This window comes from Hemitrygon akajei, chromosome 9, assembly GCF_048418815.1.
Source record: "Hemitrygon akajei chromosome 9, sHemAka1.3, whole genome shotgun sequence".
NCBI lineage: Eukaryota > Metazoa > Chordata > Chondrichthyes > Myliobatiformes > Dasyatidae > Hemitrygon > Hemitrygon akajei.
In genome coordinates, this window is record NC_133132.1 from 129481911 (window position 1) to 129509311 (window position 27401).

At 39.0% G+C, this 27401-nt stretch overlaps 1 protein-coding gene across 2 annotated transcripts in view; it reads left to right on the forward strand.

Moving 5' to 3' along the window:
- Nucleotides 1-27401, forward strand: part of atad2b (ATPase family AAA domain containing 2B) — a 195184-nt gene that overhangs the window by 135789 nt on the left and 31994 nt on the right. For both annotated transcript variants that reach the window (XM_073056957.1, XM_073056959.1), the window contains exons 15-23: nt 66-156; nt 1397-1708; nt 5218-5356; nt 19146-19332; nt 19515-19700; nt 21339-21474; nt 24080-24276; nt 24763-24922; nt 27125-27247. In XM_073056957.1, the coding sequence (XP_072913058.1) occupies nt 66-156; nt 1397-1708; nt 5218-5356; nt 19146-19332; nt 19515-19700; nt 21339-21474; nt 24080-24276; nt 24763-24922; nt 27125-27247 (1531 nt within the window). The remainder of the gene's footprint in view (nt 1-65; nt 157-1396; nt 1709-5217; nt 5357-19145; nt 19333-19514; nt 19701-21338; nt 21475-24079; nt 24277-24762; nt 24923-27124; nt 27248-27401) is intronic.

Sequence of the window (27401 nt, forward strand, 5' to 3'; positions counted from 1 at the left end):
ACAGTTGTATATTTCTGATTTGAAGTGTTTAGCCTACATCTTGTTGATTTTTCAATCATATATAGGCACGGAAGCACATATTTCAGATCCATACCAGAGACTGGAATCCAAAACCTTTGCAGGGTTTCCTTGAAGAATTAGCTGAAAAGTGTGTAGGTGAGTTAAAATAATGACATTTCTATTCATCATTGCATGTATTATTAAAGTATTATGATAAGTATTAGTTACTTGAAAGAATTGTATTGTTTTAACTGCAGTGAAAATAAATGAAGTTATGTGATTGACCTATTTCAACTCTATTTCATTGGAAGCATTATTGAGTTACATTGAATATATAAAAGACTGTTCTTCAACTAGTTTTATTTTTTAAATGTTGTGGTCCACTTTATGTATGCAAACGTTTACTTGGTATTTGACTTTTTCTACATTCTTAATTGAGCTCTATGTTTAAGGGCGTCTGATTTTTAATTCTGCACTTTCAGCAGGATTGGAGGTTAAATGGTAGTATCTTTTAACCGTATAACAATTACAGGCCAGAAACAGGCCATCTCGGCCCTTCTAGTCCGTGCCGAATGCTTACTCTCACCTCGTCCCACCGACCTGCACTCAGTCCATAACCCTCCATTTCTTTCCTGTCCATATACCTATCCAATTTTTTTTAAATGACAATATCAAACCTGCCTCTACCACTTCTACTGGAAGCTCGTTCCACACAGCTACCACTCTCTGAGTAAAGAAGTTCCCACTTGTGTTACCCCTAAACTTTTGCCCCCTAACTCTCATCTCATGTCCTCTTGTTTGAATCTCCCCTACTCTCAATGGAAAACCCCTATCCACGTCAACTCTATCCCCCTCATAATTTTAAATACCTCTATTAAGTCCCCCCTCAACCTTCTACGCTCCAAAGAATAAAGACCTAACTTGTTCAGCCTTTCCCTGTAACTTAGGTGCTGAAACCCAGGTAACATTCTAGTAAATCTCCTCTGTACTCTCTCTATTATACAGAGTACTCCAATGTACTCTCTCTTTTATCATCTATTTTAATGGATATTTTTAAATGTGAGTTTTATGAAATGCATTGTGTTTCACAATTAATTCTCAGCATATGGGTGTCACTGCTGGAACTTCCATCTTTTTCTTGATGTAATTTGTCCTAAAGTCAGAAGTATTTTTTTTCAAAGTGCTTAGTGCATGCCTACTATTAAATATTTTTAAACATGAATGAATGAAAGGATACTATACTGAATAAGTAATATGTATATATATGTTTCTGTCCTCTGAATCAAAAGCATTTTACATTTTCACAGTTTAAAGTCAGGTTTGAGGAATTGTAAAATGAAAGATTTGTTTTGGTTATTTTTTCTCTTCAAAAAGTATTTAATTTCCTTCCCAAAAGGGTACTGTGGAGCTGATATTAAAGCACTTTGCACTGAGGCAGCCTTGTTTGCCCTTCGTCGGCGTTACCCTCAGATTTATGCAACCAGTCAGAAGCTGCAGCTGGATGTCTCATCTATTGTCATAAGTGCGCAGGACTTCTATCTTGCCATGCAGAACATTGTGCCTGCTTCTCAACGAGCTGTGACCTCATCAGGAGAAGCACTATCACACATCATTAGACCTCTGCTGGAGAATGCCTTCAATGGAATTCTGATTGCTTTGTACAAGGTGTTTCCTCATGCGGAACCAACACCGAATGACAACAAAGATGGTCTGTATTTAAATAGCATTTTATTGCTGTTGTCTTGTTACTGCTGCATGGCTAAGATAAACCTCTTTTGTGATTGGGGTCCAGAAAAGTGTGATATTAAGTAATTTATGTGTTCACTAATACTTTTGAATTTTGGTGATGGTAGTAATATTCGTGTAAAATTTAACCAGCTGTACAGACTTAGCAATTATTTTAATTAATGTATTTCCATGAAGGGTTTCTGCCTGAAAGGTGAACTGTTTATTCCTCTCCATTGATGTTGCCTGAATTGCAGAGTTCCTTAAGAATTTAGTGTGTATTGCTCTGGATTTCCAGCACCCACAGAATCTCTTATGTCCACTTCTGAATTGACAATTGACTTCCATTAGTGTGGAGACCATAGCTGTACACAATATCCTGGCTGTGACCTAACCAAAATAATATTGTGGCGAACATTTGGTCCATAATGACAGATGAGGAAGCTCGTTAACTCATCAACTGTTTTATTATGGTAAACACAAAACAGACCGGGTACCATGACCCGGAGGTGAACCCCACCAGTCAGGGGAGGTGACCATCACACACCCTGGTTACAGTTAGGGTCACCCACAAATACACAAAAAAGAATTGTATAACCCAAGCTAAAATGTAATGAACTGGAACTTCCCACCATAATCCCACAAAAGCATTTCAACAGAAGAGCAATAAAGAGTGCCTGCCATTAGAAATGCAGGGATGGGCTGGACCACGCGCCCCCCCCCCCCCACCCAAGAGCGTCACAATATAAAATTGTATCATGACCTCCATGCTCTCATATTTTATATCCTAGCAAAAAGTAAGCGTCCTTTCCACCTTCTGCACAATCTTATCTAATGGGCCGCTTCCCTTGGGGATCTGTAGACTCGTACACCAAGGTGTACAGTATGTCCTATTGCTATTAGAGTTCCAGAATATATCACCTTGCACTTATTGAGTTTAATGCCCATCTTCCGTTGTTCTGCCCAACCTATAAGCTGATCAGAATTCTTCTGTGCCCTAAAATGTCCCTCTTCATTGTCATTAGAGTGAGGCCCTCCGTTGATCGAGGTCAACCATGGATGTCGCATAGTAGCTGTCTACGTGATATATAAGCCAGTATGCAAGCCAGGGCAGTACAATATGAAGAGCAAGCTGTTGGCCATGCAGCAGCTTCTTCCTCTCCACACAGTTGATGCCTGCAGGAATGCAGAGACGGATACAGTTTAGCAGAAGTTGCCAGTTAGATTGAACTCATAAGTCTGCCTTTGTGACTCCAGCTCCAGATTTTTTCTTGGTTTTTCCTCCTGAAATTTTCCCTATGAGTGGGTATAGCTGCAAGACAGAGGTTTGAGATCAGTTCTCCTTCTCCTAGATGAACTACCAACCATTGTTGACAAACCCTATCTGTCCAAAGCAGTTGGTTTTAAGGCACCAGTAATACACTATTACCCCTTCTGTCAGTAGAAACAGTTATGCTGGGTTTAGTAGCTAAGCCACACATGAAGGCCAGAGGTGGACATGGTTATCAGAGGATCTTTGAGACGCAAGTCATTGGGAGCATTTAATAGGTATTGGGAGTTTATCCCACTACCTCCCCCCAAACCAATATCAATAGCAATAATAAAAACAGTAACAACTGTTATCAATAACAACAATAAAATTTGCATAATCTGAAAGCCTAGTTGTATTTCATACATTCACATTCAAATCACCAATTTGTATAATGAATAGTAAGAGCTTCAATCCCAGTCCTCATGGTACAGACTTAGTTGTAGGGTTCCATTCACAAAGTAACCTTCTGCCCTTGGTCATAAACCATCCATTATGGAAAATGAGCTAATTAATAAAGCAAGAATTATTTAGTGTGGATTTGTTTGATCTATTTACTTTTTAAATATTGGAAGTGATTTGTAATAATCCTGACACTTGCAGCTTAGATTTGTACTGGGAAGCAAATCAGCAAATCAGGTGACCACAAAGTGCCAAATTGCTGCAAGAAAAAGTCAAACTGAAACTTCTCCTGTACTGTAACCAAAACTTCTCTACTCCTTAGCCCACTTTTGTTAAAATTGGATTGTGTTATTCAGGCTGATCTCAGTTATATTTTATATACCATCATTCTGTTGACTAACACTTATAGTTTCCATTGAGTTCCGACTGTTTTGATGGTCAGTGCTCATATTGGACTTCTGCAATTTTCAGCTGTTTATATTTGTTTGGATGTTAGTTCTTCCTGTGTTGACTTGCTAAGTCAGGTTCATTTGACTGTCGTATTTGTTCATTCTTACACACATATTAAATTATAGTAAGAGCTCAGCTTATTTCCAGTGAGAGTTACCTTGTTGCAATTTTAATAGAATTAGAGCTAAAATTACACCATTTTTTTTAATGGTGTGCTTGTTTAAGTTAGTGCTTTCTGATCTCATCAAGAATCCAAAGAAAGACGTGATAGACATTATAACTCGGAATAAAAAAAGCTGTATTAATTAACTCCACTACAAAACTGAAAATGACAAGGAGCATTTTTCTCCTAAAAGTAACATTACTGCACAATTTAAAGTTGGTAATGTTTCTCTTTGAGGACTTCATTGTGTAAGCCAAATGTGTCTAATTTTATTGTGGTGTTATGCTTCCTGTGGTTTTCTGATAGGAAGCAGCTGATCCATAAGAGACATAATTGAAATCTGAAAATAGTATCATTAAGATTTTCTTTAAGATTTGTTGATGAACAGGCATAGAAATGTGAGTTTAGCTTTGATCAAAGTGAACTTTTTTAAACAGCAAAACAAATGTAACAATTTATAAGTGAAAAGAAATAGCACATTTAATATCATTAATTTTGTTAATCATTTTGGAACATTTAACAGTAAAACTTGACTATTATTTTACAATACTTTTCTAATATTTAATTTAGGACTTGATTTAATGTGTGTAGTTTGCCAATCTGTAGTTAGCTGGTGTGATATAATTCTATTAACTTAAATTGTTGGCTATTATTATAAACTGATAATGAATAAATATGATGAAGAAGAAGAATAGCCCTTAACTCGCCAGTGGAGTTATCGGGGCACCGTCTTTTGATGGTGTTTCCGTAGCAAGCTATTCTTGTTTAATGTGGCCGAGTTGCTAGCTTGACGCTCAACCTGACTTGGATTCGAACTTGGGAACCTTCGCTCAGATATTATTGTGCAACCAAGAAGGACTAATGAATAAATATAGTTCATAATAAAGATACACTTGTTGAACACATTAAATTAACTAAGATTTTGGATGATGTAGATGTTTTTCAGATGATCAATATTTTATGTTCAGTAACTGGTTAATGTATGTGTTTGCATTGTGAATTCCTTTTTGGTGCCATTGTGATAAAATATATTGTTGGAAAATGTGATATTTTGAAATGTTTTCTGAGAAGTTTGTGATTTTCACATACCTTTATATCTGTATTGTGCTTTATAAAACAGTTTTAAGAGATAATACTCCATCACCTTACACTTGCTTTTCTTTGTCAGATGCTGTGAATCACATTCTGGAAGATTACATCCACAGTGATGATGAGGTTGAGCAAACTATTTTTGAGAGTTCTTCACTGGGATCACCAAAGAAACAAACTCCAGCTACTAAACATAAACCCTTTATGCACTTCTCCATGTGAGTACCTAGATATAATGTACTGAAAGTATGCTGTTTGGCTATTGAGTTCTATTAATGTAAAGGTACAGTAGAAATTCCCTTGTGCAAAAGGCTTGTTGGATTTCTGATGTTTTTAAATTTATATAGGTAAAGATTAAATAATTACAGGTAAAATAATAATACCTATTCAATGTGTATTAATTTTCCCCAGACACCATGTATTTTGCGTGTTAATTTCCTGTTGGTTATGTTCACCTTAAAATATAGGTGAACAGTGAACATCTTAAATATAAACAAGCCAAACTCCAAATAATTAACAAATGAATTCCTGTCTGTTCATCTCCTGATATATCATTATGAGAGTAATACTATTTGCCTGGTGCCTGCTAAATGCATTGAGCTAGTTCAGTGTGTTCAGGGTTTGCACTGGGTAAGAAGTGTTGACTTTGTCACAAGGAAACATTGAATATTAAGTGAATTAAATCAGCTTAAATTTTTATTATTTGTTCAGGAAAGTCCCCATATTATTAAAGAATAATTGAAAATATATGGGCTTGGAAGTTCAGTTTCATTGCAGATTTTGCCCCAGTGTGATTGAAAAGCTATTGAGCTTGGTGTAAACTTTTTATCATTTTATTATGTGTGTGCCATTCCAGCACACCTGTTATTGTGCACTAGAGCTTCTGGGGAAGTGATCGCTAGTTAGAAATGTTGATGAACTTTTAATTTATTAAATAATAGCTTGAGTCATCATCACTAAATTAGATTTGTTTTGAACTCTTTTTCAATGCAAGAATTATTGTAGGAAAGGCGATGTGCTTAACATCAACACTTGTGGATCAACACCTGGAATTATGATATTGCAGCCATTAGTGAGACTTGGTTGCTGGAGGGGCAGGACTGGCAGCTCAGTATTCAGGGGTCACGTTGTTTTAGATGTGACAGATGGAGGGATTATAAGAGGAGAGGTGCCATTACTAGTCAGGAAAAATGTCAGAGCAATGCTCTGTCAAGACAAACTGGAGAACTTGACTAATGAGGTGTTATGGCTGGAACTGAGAAATAAGAAAGGTATGACCACATTAATGGGGCTATATTACAGACTACTCAACAGTCCTAGGGATTTAGAAGAACAAATTTGTAAGGAGATCACAAACTGTGGAAAGAAACATAAGGGTGTTATTGTAGGTGATTTTGGCTTTCCACATACTGACTGGGAATCCCACACTGCAAAAGGACTAGATGGGAAAGAATTTATCAAATGTGTTTAGGAAAGTGTCCTTCATCAGTACGTAGAAGTCCCAATGAGAAAGTGTGCAATATTTTATTTGCTGTTAGGGAATGTGACAGGGCAGGTGACTCAAGTTTGTGCAGGGGAACACTTTGCATCCAGTGGCCACGATGCCATTAATTTCAAAGTAAGTATGCAAAAAGATAGGTCTGGTCCGTGGGTTGAGATTCTAAATTGGAGAAAGGCCAATTTTGATGGTATCAGAAATGATCTGTCAAGTGTGGATTGCGACAGGCTGTTTTCTGGCAAAGGTATACTTGTTAAGTGGGAGGCCTTCAAAAAATTTCAGAGTACGAAGCTTGCATGTGCCTGTCAAAATAAAAGGTAAAGATAATAAGTGTAGAGAACTTTGGGTTTCAAGAGATATTGAGGCACTAGTTAAGAGGAGAAAGGTGGTGCATAGCAGGTATAGGCAAGTAGGAACAAATAAGATGCTTCTGGAGTATAAGAAATGCAAGAGAACACTTAAAGAAATTGGGAAAGCTAAACGAAGGCATGAAGTTACTGCTAATAGGATTCTTCAGGTATGTTGAGCAAAAGGATTGCAAGGGACAAAATTGGTCATCTGGAAGACCAGAATGGGAATCCATATGTGGAGCTAAAACAAGAGATCTTAAATGAATTCTTTGCATCTGTATTTACTCAGGTGATGGGCACCGAGTCTATAGAAATGAGGCAAAACAGCAGCAACTTCATGGACTCTGTACAGATTTCAGAGGAGAAGGTGTTTGCTATCCTAAGGCAACTCAGGGTGGATAAATCTATAGGGCCTGACAAGGTGTTCCCTCGGACCCTATGGGAGGCAAGTGCAGAAGTTGCAGGGGCAGCAGGAGAGATATTTAAACATCCTTAGCGAAAGAAGAGGAACCAGAGGATTGGAGGATAGCCAATGTTGTTCCATTGTTTAAAAAAGGCTCTAAACAGAAACTCAGGAAATTATAGGCTGGTGAGTTTGACATCAGTTGTGTGAAAGTTATCGGAAAGTATAGCAAGGGTGGATATATAAGTATTTGGATAGACATGGATGATGAAGGATAGTCAGCTTGTTTTGTGCATGATAGGTCATGTCTAACTAATCTTGTAGAGTTTTTCAAGGAAGTTATCAGGAAAGAGGATGAAGGCAAGGCAGTGGATGTCTACATGGACTCTAGTATGGCACTTGACAAAGGTTCCACATGAAGCTTCAGTCGCTCGGCATTCATGCTGACATAGTGAATTGGATTAGACATTGGCTTTGTGGGAGAAGCCAGAGAGTGGTGTGCCACAGGGATTGGTGCTGGATCCGTTGTTGTTTGTCATCTACATCAATGATCTGGATGATAATGTTCTGAACTGGATCAGCAAATTTGCGGATGACGTGAAGATTGATGGTGTAGTGCAAAGTGAGGGAGGCTGTTATGGCTTGCAGAGGGATCTGTATCAGCTGGAAAAATGGACTGAAAAATGGCAGATGGAATTTAGTGCAAACAAGTGCGAAGTTGTGCACTTTGGTAGGACCATCCAGGGTTGATCTTGTACAGTGAATGGTAGGGCACTGAGGAGTACGATAGAACAGAGCAATCTGGGATACAGGTTCATAATTTGTTGAACGTGGCATCAGATAGCCAAGGTTATAAAGAAAGCTTTTGGCACATCGTCTTTCATAAATCAATGTATTAAGTACAGGAGATGGGATTTTGCAGGGTTTGGAGGACCTGAGGGACTGTATTCTTTAGAACATGCAAGTTTGAGAAGAGATTTGATAGAGATATACAAAACTGAGGGGTATAGATATGGTAAATGTAAATAGGCTATTTCCACTAAAGCTGGGTGGACTACAACCAAAGGTTATAGGTTATGGATGAAAGGTGAGAAGTTAAAGGGGAATATGAGGGGAAACTTCATCACTCAGAAGGTTGTGAGAGTGTGGAATGAGCCGCCTGTACAAGTGGTGCATACAGGCTTGATTTCAATGTTTAAGAGAAGTTTGGATAGGTACATGAATAGTAGGGGTATGGAGGGTGCAGGTCGTTGGGAGTAGACAGCCACTCAAGTAGTTTTAGTATGGGCTCGATGGACTTTTTCTGTGCTGTACCCCATTATGACTGTATGTTGAGTGATATATGTAGCAGGAATTTCATATCTTTTTTCCTAAGATGCTATCCCATTTAGATCGAGAGAATGAAAAATATCTGTCCTTAAATTTCGTTACTCGTCTGAATATACTTCAACTGACTAAGGGTTCAGAACTCTATTCATACACATGATATATTTTTTGACAAATGCCCAAGTTTATGGCTACCTGAGATATTTGAAGCACTGTTTTTCTGAAGCATAGGGCTTGCTGCAGTTTTGTTTGGAAAGCTGGTTTTCATCTGATCAGTGTGACACTCATAACGTATAACTGACTGATTAAGCAATGCATCCAGGCTCTTTGGGATGTGAGCAAAAAATACTAAATTCATCAAATTTTAAGAAAAAATATGAACAGTTTTAATTTCCAACAATTTTTTAAAAAGCTAAGGAACAGTAAACATAAATATTCAAATTGTACATCAACTTGGTTAATTCAGAAAGAAAGGAAATTGTCTTTCTTTATTGTTGTTTCTTCCTATTAAAATGATGGGACCCATTCAGTGGGCATGTTTCCCATGTAAGTGGCAGGAACTTTATTAAAATCTGCGCATCGGGTCTGGATTGGAGATCTGTTGGGGCTCCACCTCATTTGGTCAATAAAAGCCGGTAATTTTGAGTGGAACTGTTGACTTTTAAGTGGAAGATATGAATCATACTCTATTTTGGGTCACTACCTAAGCTCCTCACTTCACTACTTCTGCTAAAATTTGCTTTTTCAGTCCTAACACCTACTGCTTTGACTCCATATCAACTTATTTCTCAAGATCACCTGCTATATTTTTCTGCATTAAAGTTATAATATAAATACAAAATTTTAAATGTTGCATTTTAAAGTTATGACTTATCTTTAAAAGGTAGTTCTGTAACTAACATACCATTGACAAATACATGCCTCCTGTCTCTTTATACATGTGTTCTAAATTGTACAAATCCTTTTTGAATTTAGTATTGCCCAAAAATGCCACCTGAAATTATATTAATTTTAGTTCCTGTGTCCTTTGAGACCTGTGCAACTTACCTGGAACAAATTTTATTTCTATTTTCGGGATACCTAATCTAAAATATAAGTGAGCATAGGTTTAAATGGGTGAAAAATAAATTCAGAACATATTATGTGATTATTATTTATATATGTTCATAATAAACTTTACTAGACCACTTTCTAAATTATGGTAACATTTTCTGACAGAGAATATTGGGAATTGTAAGGACATTATAAGGAATATTGGGAATTAGGCTAATATGGCAGGGGATGGGAATCAGTGTGATAGAGCTGAGGATGAGCCAGCAGGTTTACAAGTAGATGATGGGTGTAACATGAATGGAAGGAAGGACAAGCCAATGATAGGGTACAAATGCAGACAGAGCAAAGAGTTAAATTGTACTACAGGCAAAATTCAAAAAGGCAAAGCATTTGGAATAAGGTGGACAAACTCGTGGTGCAATTAGGGATTAGTTGGTATGACATTGTGGGCATCATTGAGTTGTGTCTGAAAGAAGGCCAAGTTGGGAACTTAACATCAAAGGATATACTTTGTATTGAAAGGACAGGCAGGAAGACATAGGCAGTGATGTGGTTCTGTTGGTAAGAGATGGAATTACACCTGTAGAAAGAGGTGACATGGGGTCAGAGAATGTTGAATCTTTGTAGATGATGTAAAAAATTGCAAGGGTGAAAAAGACCATTATAGGAATCATATATAGGCCTCCAAATAGTAGCCAAGATGTGGGGTTGAGATTGCAAAGGGAGCTGGAAAAGGCATGTAATAAAGGTAATGATGCGATTGTAATGGGGGATTTAAATATGCAGGGAATTAGGAAACACAGGTTGGTGTCGGATTGCAGGAGAGGGAATTTGTTGAATGCCTTAGAGATGGCTTTTTAGAGCAGCTTGTGCTTGAGCTGAGTTGGGGAAGGGCAATCTTAGATTGGGTGTTGTGCAATAACACAGATCTTATTAGGGAACTTAACATAAAGAAACCCTTAGAAGGAAGGGATCATAAGATGTTCGAATTCATACTGTAATTTGAGAGGGAGAAGCATATTGCAATGGAATAAAGCGAATTACAGAGGCACGAGAGAGCAGCTTGCCCAAGTGGATTGGAGGAGGATATTGGTGGAGATGGTGGCAGAGTGTAGATCGCTGAAGTTTCTGGGAATAGCTAACGAAGCACAGGAAAGGTATGTCCACAGAGGAAGAAGTTCTCAAATGGCAGGGATAGGCAACTTTGGCTGATAAAGGACTGCATAAAAGCCAAGGAAAGGGCATATAAGGAGCAAAATGAGTGGGAAGTTGGATGATTGAGAAGTTTTTAAAATCCAAATAAAGGCAACTAGAAGAAAGAAGGGAAAAGATGAAATATGAGGGCAGACTAGCCAATCATATAAAGCAGGATATCAAAAGTTTCTTCAGTTTTATAAAGAGTAAAAGGGAGGTGAGAGTTGATATTGGCCCACTGGAAAACGATGTTGGGGAGGTAGTAATGGAGGACAAAGCAATGGCAGATGAACTTAATAAGTACTTCACAAACACGAGGAAATCTCCAAATGCTGGAAATTCAAGTAACACACACAAAATGCTGGTGGAATGCAGCAGGCCAGGCAGCATCTATAGGAAGAAGTGCAGTTGATGTTTCAGGTCGAGACCCTTTGTCAGGACGTTTACAAGTATTTTGCATCTGACTTTACTGTGGATGGCATTAGCAGTATGCCAGAGGTCTGTGAGTGTCAGGGAATAGGAGTGAGTGCCGTTGCTGTTGCATAGGAAAAAGTACAAGGGAAACTCAAAGGTCTTGGATAAGTCACCTGGGCCAGATGGACTACATCCCAAGGTTCTGAGAGAAGTTGCTAAAGAGGTAACGGATGATTGGTCATAATCTTCCAAGAATCACATGATTTTGGCTTGGTCCTGGAGGACTGGAAGATTGCATATGTCACTCCACTCTTTAAGAAGGGAAGAAGGCAAAAGAAAAGAAGTTATAGGCTGGTTATCTTAACCTTAGTGGCTGGAAACGTGTTGGAGTCTATTATTAAGGATGAGGTTTCGGGTACTTGGAGATTAATGAAAAAGTAAGTTAAAGTCATCATGGTTTCTGTAAAGGGAAATCTTGCTTGACAAATCTGTTAGAGTTCTTCAAGAAAGTAACATGCAGGGTGGATAAAGGAGAGGCAGTGGATGTCATTTACTTGGATTTTCAGAAAGCAGTTGATAGGTGCCATACATGAGGCTGCTTAACAAGATAAATTCCTATAGCACTGCAGGAAAGATACTGAAATGGATAGCAGATTGGCTGACAGGCAGGAGGCAGCCAGTGGGAATAAAAGGGACCTTTTCTGGTTGGCTGCCAGTGTTACGTACCCCGTAACTGGGTGTCAGACCAGCAAAAATAGAAGAATCCGTTGGAGTCTGGTGGTACCAAAACTAAAGATGTTTATTAGTAAACTACACAATACAGTATCAAAAATGCAAATATACATACAAAAAAAGTTAGCAATAATAAACCTAAAAGTGTAGGAACAATAATAAGCAATAATAAACAAGCTCTATCGATGTCTAGGGGTAAATGAATTGTCATAGAAAAGTATGAAGTTCAGTTCATGCGTGCTGAGGTAGTTATGGTTGTTGTGTTGTAATTGTTGTAGAGGGAGAGAGCGAACAAGATGTAACAGCTGCAGCAGGCAAACCTTCTATTGCTTTCTTATTCTGTCGTATCGTTGTGGTGGTCATTCAGCTATGACCCCTCTGTTCTTCAGCTAGACCGTTCTTCTGTGGTAGACTCGTCACTCTGCCATGAGTGGACACACACACAAGTCCCCACCGGCCCTGCCGTCACTCTGTGAGCTTTACTGACCGATCTCCTGATTCGGTCCTCGAAGCCCCCACCTTTCTGTGGGTTCACAACACTAAGTCAGTGTCCACTGGTGTGTCTGAAGGGTGTCTCTCCAGACCTGTCTTTTATCCCTACTAACGGGGTCTCAGCTATCCATCAACTCTGAATGACTGTGTCCATCAAATCAGGCCACTCCTGCTGTCTCCCGAGGAATGTTAATAAGCAAAGTAAAGTCCTTGTAGTGAAAGGTGAATAATCCAGGAAGAGTCAAAATACAATAAATCAACAGTCTCTCCCTCTTATCTGCAGCAGATGTTCTTGCCTGGGCATCATCTCTCTCTCTCTCAGTAGCAGCATAGCAACAGCAATAGTTCATAGTTCTCGGGGGGGGGGGGGAATGGTTAACTCTGCACCCCATTTCCATTAGGTCTGTCCATCACTCATAACACCAGTGACTAGTGGTGTTCCTCAGGGGTCAGTATTGGGACCGCTGCTTTTCACATTGTGTGTTAATGATAATGGAATTGACGGCTTTATGGCAAAGTTTGCAGGTCATACAAAGATAGGTGGAGGTGTAAGTAGTGTTGAGGAAGCAATGTGATTGCAGCAGGACTAATTGGAAGAATGTGCGAAAAAGTGGCGGATAGAATACAGTGTTGGGAAATATATGATAATACATTTTGGCAAAAGGAATAATAGTGTGGATGATTATCTAAATGGGGAGATGGTTCAAACATTAGAGGTGCAGAGAGACTTCGGTGTCCTTGTACAAGACTCCCAGAAAGTTAATTTACAAGTTGAGTCTTTGGTATAGAAGGCAAATGCAATTTTGTCATTCATTTCAAAGAGAATAGAATTTAAAAACAAGGAGATAATGCTGGGGCTTTATAAGAGATTAGACAGGCCACACTTGGAATATTGTCAACAGTTTTGGCCCTGTATCTCAGAGAGGATGTGTTGTCATTGGAGAGAGTCCAGAGGAGATTCACAAGGATGATTCTGGGAATGAAGGGCTTAACATATCGGGAGTGTTTGGCAGCTTTGGGCCTGTACTAATTGGAATTCAGAAGTATGCGTGGGGATCGCATTATAACCTACCGAATATTGAAAGGACAAGATAAGGTGGATGTGGAGAGGATGTTTTCTCTGGTGGGGGTATCCAGAACTAGATAACTGAGGGGTAACACTTTAGAACAGAGGTAAGGAGAATTTTTTTTATACAGAGAGTAGTAGAAACATAGAACATGGAAAAACTACAGCACAATACAGGCCCTTTGGCCCACAAAGCTGTGACGAACATGCCTTTACCTTAGAAATTACCTAGGGTTACCTACAGCCCTCTCTTTTTTCTGAGCTCTATGTACCTGTCCCGGAGTCTCTTAAAAGACCCTATCGTATCCGCCTCCACCACCGTTGCTGGCAGCCCGTTCCAGGCATTCACCACGCTCTGTGTAAAAAAAAAACCTTAGCTCTCTCATCTCTGTACCTACTTCCAAGCACCTTAAAACTATGCCCTCTCGTGCTAGCTATTCCAGCCCTGGGAAGAAGCCTCTGACTGTCCTCATGATCAATGCCTCTCATCATCTTATACACCTCTATCAGGTCATCTCTCATCCTCCATTGCTCCAAGGAAAAAAGGCCGAGTTGACTCAACCTATTCTCATAGGGCATGCTCCCCAATCCAGGCAACATCCTTGTAAATCTCCTCTGCACCCTTTCTATTGTTTCCACATCCTTCCTATAGTGAGCCCTCCACACTATCTACAACACCCCCAACCTATGTGTCATCAGCAAATTCACAAATCCATCCTTCCACTTCTACATCCAAGTCATTTCTAAAAATCACAAAGAGCTGGGGTCCCAGAACAAATCCCTGAGGCACACCACTGGTAACCGACCTCCATGCAGAATATGACCCATCCAGAACCACTCTTTGCCTTCTGTGGGGATGCCAGTTCTGGACCCACAAGGCAATGTCCCCTTGGATCCCATGCCTCCTTACTTTCTCAATAAGCCTTGCATGGAGTATCTTGTCAAATGCCTTGCTGAAAGCCATATACACTACACCTACTGCTCTACCTTCATCAATGTGTTTAGTCACACCCTCAAAAAATTCAGTCAGGCTCATAAGGCACGACTTGCCTTTCACAAAGCCATGCTGACTACAGGCAGTCCCTGGGTTACGTATGAGTTCTGTTCCTGAGTCCATCTTTAAGTCGGATTTGTACGTAATCCAGAGCAAGTACATCCGGTATTATTTAGCGTCAGTTAGTCAAATGTTTGTCTTAGTATATAGTATATATTTTACCTTTCTACGCATACAAAACACTTAAGAAACGTATGTATTCCAAGAATTAAACCACTGCGTTGCTTAGTAATAATTGTAGCTTCCATCGGGGCAGGGCCTTTCACATGCTCCATTATTCTCACTTTATCCGTTATCCTTTAAAATTGTTCCAATCGTTGACCAACTGTAGCCTAACGCTTTTCCATTGACTGTTGGTGTTTCACCTCTTTCCAAACACTATTATTTCCACTTTATTTTCAATCGCGATCGCTTTCCGTCAATGGAACAGAAATACTGCGGGCGGTGGGTCCCGAAATCCGCCGGCTCCCGAGGTCCGCTGGGTCCTAAGGACCACCGCACTGAGACAGGCTAAGTAGGACAAGTGGGGGCTGTGCTGGGTTTGGGTATTTGATCCTCCACAATATTCCACAGGGGAATTTAAACTGGAGGTGGCAGTGTTTTTCTTTTACGAGGTCAAGTTGCGAGCTGGACATCAACCCAGCACGGTTGGTACGGGAGTCACTGGATCGACATCAACCTGACACGGGAGCGGTCTGTCACTGGATCAAACTTGGAAACCTCTGTTCTTGAGCCCGGCACTGATCTCACTGCGCCACCAGCCGACTGGAACGGTGGGGGGGGGGGGGTCAGGGTGAATCTTACTAAGAAAAATTTAAGCCAAATACAAAGCTAAACACTCAACACAGTGTCAATGGCAATGACTTAAAATGGCGAACTGCGTCACAATCTGACTTAAAATGGCGGACAGCGTTCTCCTTCCTTGGTTCATAAGTACGAGTTGTCCGTAAGTCGGACGTTTGTAACTCGGGGACTACCTCTATTCCTAATCATGTTATGCCTCTCCAAATGTTCATAAATCCTGCCTCTCAGGATCTTCTCCATCAACTTACCAATCACTGAAATAAGACTCACTGGTCTATAATTTCCTGGGCTATCTCTAGTCCCTTTCTTGAATAATGGAACAACATCCACAACCCTCCAATCCTCCGGAATCTCTCCTGTTCCCATTGATGATGCAAAGATCATCGCCAGAGGCTCAGCAATCTCCTCTCTTGGTAGACTGGGATACATCTTGTCCGGTCCTGGTGACTTATCCAACTTGATTCTTTCCAAAAGCTCTAGCACATTCTCTTTCTTAATATCTGCATGCTCAATTTTTAAGTCATCCCTACAATTGCCAAGATCTTTTTCCGTAGTGAATACTGAAACAATGCATTCATTAAGTACCTCAGCTATCTCCTCCGGTTCCATACATACTTTTCCACTGTCACACTTGATTGGTCCTATTCTCTGACATCTTATCCTCTTGCTCTTCACATACTTGTAGAATGCCTTGGGGTTTTCCTTAATCCTATCCACAAGTGCCTTCTCTTGGCCTCTTCTGGTTCTCCTAATTTCTTTCTTAAGCTCCTTACTGCTAGCCTTATAATCTTCTGGATCTCTAGTTTTTTCAACTTTTCATAAGCTCTTGTTTTCCTTCTTGACTTGATTTACAACAGCCTTTGTACAGGTAGGCCGTCCCTCACCAAAAGTACTCAAGCAGGAATACTTATTGTTAAAGGGTACAGCCACAGGGGTGCTCTCTAGCCTCTGATTCCTACATTTCCCTCTCCTGACTATTACCTACTTATCTGTCCCCCCAGGCCCCAGTAAATCTGTGAAATGCTCTGCTGCAGGCTGTGGTAGAGCCCAAGTCAGTGAATATACTTATGGCAGAAGATGATAGTTTCATCAAAGGATATGGCAAGAAGGCTTGTGTATGAGGTCGAGTGGGATTCGGGATCAGCTGTGATGGAATGGCGGAGCAGACTCGATGGGCTGAATGGTCTAATTTGCTCCTCTATGTTTTATGGTCTTATGAAAAGAGTTTGTGATTACGTGGAATATGAACAAAATATTAAAAGACTATTCTCGATTCCGAATACTTTGTGTTGGTTTCAACACACCGTTGAATAGTTAGGGTTTTACAATAATATATTTTTATCTGTTTAATAGAATTGTTTTGCTTTATTCAAAATTGATATAGTGCTAATCTAACATGAAATCTGAATGTGTTTTGATGGTGATTTGCCTCAAAAAATATATCTATGAATTATTTGGTTGTATAGTTGATTTTTTCTTTAGAAAAAAGGAAGTGGAATATTGCCATCTTCTGGAAGATTTAGGATTTGTGATCAACTAATAATAGGATTAATGCAGCAGGCTGCATTGTATTGTATCTGGACTGAGTGAACCAACCTTCAACTAATGAATTACTGAACTGATTGGGTGGCTATTTTAAGTGGTTCAAATATTGAGAGTTTTGTATAATGTGGTTTGTATTCGAGCTTCTTCGGAAGTTAAGGAGGAAAAAACTTCTTGTTTGTGATCATTTACTAAGTGTCACAAGAACAAAGTATGAGGGAAGGAAGATGAAGGATGAGGGAGGGAGGGGGAGGGCACAGGGAGAGTGAGAAAAAATTAGCAAACAGTAGCTGGTTTCCATGTGGAGCTGCTGACAGTCATCCCACTCAGTTCATCCATTTTTATTCTGAAGATTCTGTTCACTTGTTAGTTCTCGAAGGCCTCAATATTATGGTCTTAGGTACATGTTCTTAACTGCTGTGATGCATGGTTTATCAGCAATAATTAGAATCAGGTTTATTATCACTGGCATGTGACGTGAAATTTGTTAACTTAGCTGCAGCAGTTCAATGTAATGCATAATCTAGCAGAGAGAAAAAATAAATAAAATAAAACAAATAAAACAAGGAAATCAGTTGCGTATATTGAATAGATTTTTTTTTAAATGTGCAAAAACTGAGATACTGTATATTTAAAAATAAAGTGAGTTAGTGCCCAAAACTTCAATGTCCATTTAGGAATCGGATGGCAGAGGGGAAGAAAACACAAAAATTCACCATTATGTACCATGACCTCTGGCTGTTCTCTTTGTTCTGGTACAAATTCACCATTCCGGGCCCCAGACAGTCCTTCCAGGTGAGACAACACTTCACCTGCAAGTCTGCTGGAGTCGTCTATTGCATCCGGTGCTCCCGGTGCGGCCTCCTCTACATCGGCGAGACCCAAAGCAGATTGGGGGACCGCTTCGTCGAGCACCTACGCTCCGTCCGTCACAATAGACAGGACCTCCCGGTTGCCACCCACTTCAACTCTGCTTCTCATTCCCATCTAGATATGTCCATACATGTCCTCCTCTACTGCCATGATGAGGCCAAACTCAGGGTGGAGGAGAAACACCTCATCTACCGTCTGGGTAGCCTCCAGCCTGGTGGTATGAACATTGAATTCTCCAATTTCTGGTAATTCCCTCCCCCTCCCCCTTCCCCTATCCCAGGTCCCTCTCTGCCTCTGTCCCCTTTCAACTTTCTGCTTCTTTATCTCTACAGTTCTTTCATGCTTATCCCCTCCCCCTCCCCCCTTTATCTTTCCTCTGATTGGTTTTCCACCTGGCGCCTCTAGGCCCTACCCCCTCTTCAATCTCTATTACTGGGCTTTGGCCCTCTCTTCCCCCCCATTCCTGATGAAGGGTCTTGTCCCAAAACGTTGGCTACTCTTTTCCCACGGATGCTGCCTGACCTGCTGAGTTGTGTACGTATTCCTAGAGGGGAAGAAGCTGTTTCTGAATCGCTGAGTGTGTGCCTTCAGGCTTCTGAACCTCCTATCTGATGGTAACAGTGAGAAAAGGGTATGCCCTAGGTGCTGGAGGTCCTTAATAATGGGCGCTGCCTTTCTGAGACATTGATCCCTAAAGATGTCCTGGGTACTTTGTAGGCTAGTGTCCAAGATGGAGCTGACTAGATATACAACCTTCTGCAGCTTCTTACGGTCCTGTGCAGTAGCCCCTCCATACCAGACAGTGATGCAGCCTCTCAGAATAATAGAACAAAGTATCCTTATATATTGCTGTAATAATATCACAATACCCTATTTTGCATTCTTATGAAAGTTTGTACTAGTAAATAGATGATATTGCAATTTTTTTTGTTGAAAATAAATGCATTTAAACATTTTATATATAATCAGATTACCATTATGATTCTGTGTTAATTCTGTGAAGAGGCATTATCTTGGTTAAGGCCTGAAATGCTTCTATCAAGGACATCCTCCTTGGTCATTATAAAGTTTAAATACTTATCTTTTCTACTAATTTAAAGTTGTGGTGGCGTTCTGCTTTCATTCATCTGAGGCAGTAGCTACATTTTTTTGAACACTGCATGTGCAAGCTTGAATTGGGAAGTCATCTAAGATTTCTTCTTGTAGGTCAGCACTTCACCAGCCAATATCCCATCGTCCTCGGTTACTTCTTTGTGGAAACAAGGGATCTGGTCAAAGTTCACATCTTGCTCCTGCTTTGCTCCATTCACTTGAGAAATTCTCAGTGTACAGACTAGATTTGCCAGCATTGTACTCTGTTAGTGCCAAAACACCAGAGGAGTCTTGTGCACAGGTGAGAATGATGTAAGAAAGAAAGCCTAGTCCATATGTTTCATATGTTTAAACTTCAGTCTAGGTGTTGAAAATCTCAAAGCACTTTATTTTTCTTTCTGCCTCCTCTTTTCTCCTTTCCTTAAAAATGAATTATATCCCCTCCTATACCAATGTTCTCCCTTGATTGCTCATCCTCTTTAGATGTTCCGTGAGGCGCGTCGGACAGTACCGAGTGTCGTTTATGTGCCTCATATTAGAGAGTGGTGGGATGCAATCAGTGATACGGTGAAAGCTACTTTCCTGACTCTGCTGCAGGACATACCACCATTTTCTCCTATTTTGATATTGGCTACCTCTGAAACAACATATGCTGAGCTACCAGATGAGGTAGGATATCAACTTCATCATCTACATTTGATATGTCCATTTGCATGTTCAAAATCTTCTATCAATTAGTCTAAGGTAAAGAGATGGGAATCTCTTTTGTTAAGCTAGTTTAGACAAAGGTGGATAAGACCACAAAAATATTTCAAGCAACTATTATGTGACCTAATGCTGAGGGTCTGAATTTAATCCTTTGCTACTGAAGTATTAATGTATTGCATTCTAAAAGTAACAGTATTTTTATACAATATGAGTGTTTTCAAGCATCCGAGCCTCTCTGATGCTGTGCATCTGATTAACATGCAAGTAATGAGCAATATACTTTGATTGTGATTATGCTATGATGCTATGTTATCTATAATATCTTTATTGCAAGATAAATCAGCAGGTAGTATTCATTAGTTCTGGTTCATCTACTGAATACTACTGTCAGAGTTGTAAAATCTAATTTCCTTATCCACACCTAGTTTTCTTAGCTATTAAAATGAGTTATGTTGTTTTAACAAGTGTATGTTTAGAATGGTCAAGTGCATGAATTCCAAGTAAATGTCTTAATAAAATATATGTCCATGCAGTGATATATGTCCCAACAAATGAGCATGAACTAAGTATACATTGCTTCTGTCTCTGACTTACTGCTTGACTTGATTTCCTTGTTCTTTCGTCCATAAGATGTAGGAGCAGAATTAGGCCATTTGGCCCATTGAGTCTGCTCTGCCATTCCATCATGGCTCATTATCTGTCTCAACTCCATTCTCCTGCCTTCTTGTAATCTTTGATGCTGTGATTATTCAAGAACCTATCAACCTCTGCCTTCAATATACTAATGACTTGGCCTGTACAGCTGCCTGTGGCAATGAATTCCAGATTCACCACCATCTGGCTAAAGAAATGTTTCATTTCTGTTCTAAATGGATGTCCCTCAATCCTGAGACTGTGCCTTCTGGTCCTAGACTCCCCCACTATAAGAAACACCTTCTCCACACCCACTTCACCCAGACCTTTCAATATTCAGTAGATTGTAATGAGATCCCCTCTCACTCTTCTAAGTTCCAGTGAGTACAAGAATAGAGCTATCAAGCACTCCTCATATGTTAACCCTTTTATTCCTAGGATCATTCCTGTGTACCTCCTCTGGCCCCTCTCCAATGCTGCCACATCTTTGCATAGATAAGGGGTCTAAAATTGCTGACTGGTGTCTGTCCAATGGCTTATAAAGCCCCAGCATTACATCCTTGCTATTGTATTCTAGTCCTCTCAAAAATGAATGCTAACATTGCATTTGCCTTTCTGCCCACTCACTCAACCTGCAAGTTAACCTTTAGGGAATCCTGCAAGAGGATTCCCAAGTCCCTCTGCACCTCTAATTTTTGTATTTTCTCCCTATTATTCCTTTTGGTAAAAGTGCACCACCACGCACTTACCCACATTATATTCCATCTGCCACTTCGTTGCTCATTCCCCCAATCTAATTCCTTTTGCAGACACAGTGCTGCTTCCACACTTCCTGTCCCTCCACCTATATTCATATTATCTGCAAACTTGTCATGAAATAACCTTTGATTTACTAACATTGCAAATACTAATAAGCATATTTAAGCCTAAAGTTTGCTATGAGAATCTTTTTCTTTTGAAAATTAGGTTAAATGCATTTTTGAAATTAATTATGGAGAAGTTATAGATTTACAGAGACCTACTGAAGATGAAAGAACAAGATTCTTTGAAGATTTGATATTGAACCAAGCAGCAAAGCCTCCACCTACAAAGAAAAAGTCTGGTAAGAGCTAATGGTAAAGGAAAACAAATGATGTATTTATTAAGATGTTCAAATTATATTTGATATAATAGATGTTAGTGCAATTAAATACAGATTACAGCACCTTTGCTGGGTAGATGATGTATTTTTTACTGAGTAGACTATGTATTGAATATTTTACTCAGTAATTATCAATACCAGAAGATATTAATACTTTTTTGATATTAATGGGATCTTCCTAGGCAAAAAAAGTTATTTTTATATCTATCAAATAACTTGTAATTTTTTCGTGTGAACACCTTGGAATGTTTGGCAGTCATGATAAGGTATTAACCTTGTGCTTTATTGCTTTGTCATTTTCAGTCTTTAACTTTTCTTTGATCATTGAAACTTGTTTCCAGTATTCTTGATTTTATTGTAAATGTGATTACAATCAGCATCTGTTCTCACTGTTCTTAGGTTTTTAGATTTGCAAATAAGCATAAATTGTATTTCACATATTTATCTGTGAAACATGACACTGCATCATTAGCTTAGATTGGTTTCAGTATTTAACAAGTGTTTATCAAACATTCTGAACCAGAATGTATATTGCAATCCCTCTTAACCCCACAATATCCTCTGTAAAAAGAAACATCGGTGGTTTTACATTATCTTGTGTCTATACATCCTGTTAAATCAACAAAAGCAGATCACCTTATCCTGGATATGACTGAGCTAGGTAAAAACATCTTCCACCAAAATGCTGAAGGGAACTCAGCAGGTCATACAGAATCTTCCTTTCCATAGATGCTAACACGAGGAGATCTGCAGATGCTGGAAATTCAAGCAACACACACAAAATGCTGGTGGAACGCAGCAGGCCAGGCAGCATCTACAGGGAGAAGCACTGTCAACGTTTTGGGCTGAGACCTTCGTCGTCCCGAAACGGCGACAATGCTTCTCCCTATAGATGCTGCCTGGCCTGCTGCATTCCACCAGCATTTTGTGTGTGTTGCTTTCCATAGATGCTTGCTGATTTGTTGAGCTCCTCCAGCATTTTGTATGTTATTCTGGATTCCAACATCTGTAGAATTACCAACGTGTCAAGAGATTAACTTTTTGGGACAAAACCAAGTTGTTCTCAAAAGTTACCTTTCACTCTCACTGTTCTGTTACTTTTGGCAGTTAATGTTATCGAAGTTTCTCTATTCTGCAGGAGCCTGGTACCCAAATTACATAGTTACGGCTGTTCACTAGTCTGACAAGCAAAATTAACCTTATTCAAAAGATGCTAGTATCGAGATGGGCAGAGAGTTGGATTGTTTTGGTTGTATGAGTCCTGGGATCTAACCATACCACTGACTATGCAGTTATGTACTTTTGTATGGAAGCCTCAATGTTTTACTTTGATACTGAATCAAATAACCTGAGGAATCTTAGCAAGAGCCATAGTGATAACCAGGATAACCATTGTTAGAAGCAACTTTTGTTTTCTTTTCCCCCAACTCAAATCTGGGTTAGCTTCTGTTGACGGTGCCACGTAGTTCTAAAAGGTGGGAACCAAGCATGCTGCAAACTTCATTTGACAGTTCTGACCAATTGTTCAGGTGAAGCAACAATGCAGTGGTACCTAAAATTTATCTTGGATTTAATTGTTAGGTTTGCAGTTATCAAAATGCAATGTAATCATTTTCAGTCCTCAAATACTCAAGAATTTTATGTAAAATTGATCATTTATAACCTGGTACTAATAGCCAATTATCTGTCAAGTCAAGCAGAGCAAATATGCCTCTGAGAAACTGTTTAGATTATTATTCAGCAGGCAGTTGTCATGGCCTAACAACTCAATTATGTTATCAGCACACATTCTTATGATGAGGCATTGTAGCAGGACATTAATCGTCATTTTGCTTTAAGCAGCCGTTTTGGTGTATTTGTAGCTGTTCAGATTGATTGTTATTCTTTTGGAATGTTTACAAATCATAAAGGGGGTTGGGTTATCTCATACTCATTGGCCCAGATGCAGCACTAGCCGAAGGTGCTGGTAATGACTCAATGGGCAGGACATTCAACCCAAATTAGATGGTTCTAAATTCAGGTCCCATTCATTAGAATGGGATGACGTGAGCACAAAATCTTGTTTGATGTTCTTAATACAGTGCTGCATTGCCAGAGGTCTTGGCTTTGAAGAAGTATGATAGAGTCTCCGAGAAAAAGTTTACCTTCCCAGTGATAAAAAATGATTCATGACATTGTTTTGAAACAAGGTAGGGAGATACATCCCTAAAGTTCATGCTAATATCCTTCAAATAATATTTTGAAAATGAATTGTATTGTCGTTACCACTGTTGTTTACGGATGCCTGCTGTGTGCAAATTGCATTTTTTTTTTAGTGGTTGCATTTCAGATTTACTTACTTTGTAAAGTGTTTTCAGATCAGTCATGAAATGCAATTCTGCAAATTTCAGTCTTAAACCCAAATGTAATACTGTAAAGTTTCCTCTAGAGCAGGGTTCCCAACCTTTTTTATGCCATGGAACCCTTCCATTAGTCAAGGAGTCAATGGACCACGTGTTGGGAACCCTGCTCGAGAGAATCACTCACCAAGTGGAGTTTTATTAATTTAGCTACATACTTTTTTCAGCTTTGCTTGCCTTGGAAGTCCTTCCACCTGCATTACCTCCTCCACCAAGACAATTATCAGAGGAGGAACAAAAACGAATGGAAGAACAAGAGGAAAATACCTTTCGGGAACTTCGACTATTTCTCAGGGATATTACCAAAAGACTTGCCACTGACAAACGATTTAATATCTTTAGTAAACCTGTGGATATTGAAGAGGTATATTAATAGCAGTTACAAGTGAAGACTTTTAAAAGCTGATAAGGTTTTTGATCAGGTACCATTTTGGTAATTCCTGCTGCTAAGATTCTTGGGAGTGTAATGATGAAATGTATGAGGCTAGATCATTGCAACTTTGATTCCGTTTTTGGCATAATTGCATGTAGGGGATGACACAAACATCACATCAAAGGTGAGGTGGGGATCTAAGTTAAGAGGGAGATGCATGCAATAAGTTGAAGAGAATCATCTTAGCTGAACTGAAAAGTAATAGCTATAACCATTCGAAGGATGGCAAGCATTCAGTTTAAAGGGGAATAAAATACAGAGGCAAAATTAATAATAGAGTAGTCTAGATATGTATATATCTCCCAGTCAGCAACACATTGATATTATCGTCATAAGAGAAATTATTGTTGGAAATGTTTAAAATTTATATGTGTTGGTCTTTGATTTTGAACACTGTTTTCTTTTTTAAAAATGTAGGTTTCTGACTATCTCGAAGTCATCCTACAACCTATGGATTTATCAACCATGATGATGAAAATTGATAACCACAAGTATGAAACAGTGAAGGATTTCCTGATAGATATTAACCTCATCTGTAGCAATGCTCTTGAATACAATCCTGATAAAGTTCCTGGAGGTAAGATGGAATTTAATACACCTAAGCAGTGATTTTGTGGCTATCTATCAAGCTAATTGTAACTAAATTAACTAAATGCAGTTCCTGAATTACGTCTCTGGTCTCTTGACACAACAATAAGCAAGCAAACATTATGCGTTTACATTGTTCTGAAGTTGCTGATAAAAGTCTACCAACCATCAGAATGTTGAAAACGTGGGAGCTGAATGTAACCCTCAAACTAGATTTAGATTTATTGTACTTGTCAGAATTGTGAATTTTGCTCTGTGAGATTGAATTGAATAGTCAAAATTCATTTTAGATAAAGATATATGATCTTAATACTTTCATTTGGCATCTCTTGGTATAAAACTCACATAGTTCAATATAACTGGTTTAGTGAGGCAGCAAGTACTGCATCAGGGATTGCATTTATGAGATTGGGATTTGTGTTCATTTCTGTCAGAAAAGAAGGAGGAGTTTCTATTTTTTTCTTCAGTGGATCATTGGGAGTGTTTTGGAGTTGGAAAAACCATACAGAAACAAGCTCTACAAATCAGCAAACCTTTGCTGACCTTCAAGCGCCCACTTTTATGCTAATCATATCCTAACCCAATTTATATTCCCCAAAGTCCCTATTCTCTCTGTTTCTCTGTATCTCACTCATACCCACACATACACTCTCTCTCTCTCTCTCTCACACACACACACACACACGCACACGCACACGCTCATAAACGCATGCATACACTTCTCCTGATTGAGTGGTCTTATCTATTTTGGGGTAATTTGCAGTAGTCAATTAAACTATGGACCTGCACAATTTTTGCATGTGAGAGAAAACCTGGAAGAAACCTTCATGGTCCACAGACTTGCATATTCCTATTGTCTTATTATCCTTTTGATAATCTAAAATGTAAATTATTCTATTACCTAGCCCAAAAGTTGTTGCGTTGACCACATAAACTCATTTTGAAATAACCGAAGTAGGCTATAAAATTCAATTAAATTCAATTTTGAATAGACTTTACCTTTTTGGATAATACTTTGTCTATCTTTTTGAAAATAAAATCAAAGTAATACAGATGCCAGAAACCTGAAAATTAAACAACAAATTGCTGAAAATACCTAGAAATCAGGTAGCATCTGTGGAGAGAAACAGTTTATGGTCCAGATTTCACAAAATAACGATGGTAAAACTATCAACCTTCACATTACTCCATGTGACTGACAGCAACTTCAGAGCTATTTATGGGCGGACTACTTCACGCCGCCCCACGTGATGCTTCTTTTACATCCTTAGGCCCTTCAACGCGCAGGGCCTTGATGCGGAGGATCCTGTCAACTTTTTCCCTCACAAGTTCCTGATGAAAGGATCATTTAAGGTAAGTTTGTATCTTTTTATTGAACTCAGCAGTGAGTGGAGTTGGTTCACCACTGTGTAAAATCTAGCCAATTGTTTCAGCTGATGACCTTTCATCAGATATGTTCTGATGAAAGATTATTGACATGAAACAGCACTATGGTTTCTCTCTCCACAGATGTTGCCAGACAGTATTCCGAATATATCTAACTTCATTTTACATTATTTCATTTTGCCCAGTTTGCTGAAATATGACCCAATAGCCTTTAAATATATTGTCGATTTCATTAAAACATTGCCATTGACACCTCTCCTCTTGGTCTAAGTAAGAAAGAACATTTGATGTTTCTATAAATCTTCAAGTGACATTCATTAAATGATGCATACACTTTCAGTTACTATGAGAATAGGTTACGTTATTGGCTTGCTTTTTGTAATAGTTAATTTGAAACTGGAATTGCTTAGTATAAGATTCCACCCATAATTTATGTAATCAAAATGTAGAAATTTCATGTCACGTTGATTGTTTGAAGATGCAGTTCATCATGCAATCATCTGAATGTATGATTTTGTGCAGTCAAATTCAATTATTAATGTCAATCTGCCTCTCAATTTTTTTTCTTCTTCTGTCTCCACAATGCATTATACTTTGACAGAAGAAGGTTGTTGGATAGTCAGAATATTTGTCATTGAGCTCAAATCTGTGTAAATGACTATTACGCATGAGCAAGCCAATAAGGTAACCTGTTCTCACAGTAACTAGATGCATAGAGAGACTATGAGAAGTACTTAATTCCAAACAAGAATGTAATAACAGTTTACTTTGTGCCAATGTAACTGTGTGGTGTTTCTTTTCATAGATCGCATGATTCGGCACAGAGCCTGCACACTCAAGGATACTGCACATGCAATGATAGCTGCTGAGCTGGATCCTGAGTTTAACAAACTCTGTGAAGATATCAAAGAGTCCAGGAGAAAGCGAAGTGAGTAGCTGCTCAAACTAATAATGACTATAATAAAGCAAAATAGATTTTGCAGTTTTCCGTGTTACCTTGCTTGAATGCTGCAACATATTGTATCATATTTCCTCCAAAGACCAGAGCATATAGTGGATTTAATGTAAAGCTGTGGGAGTGA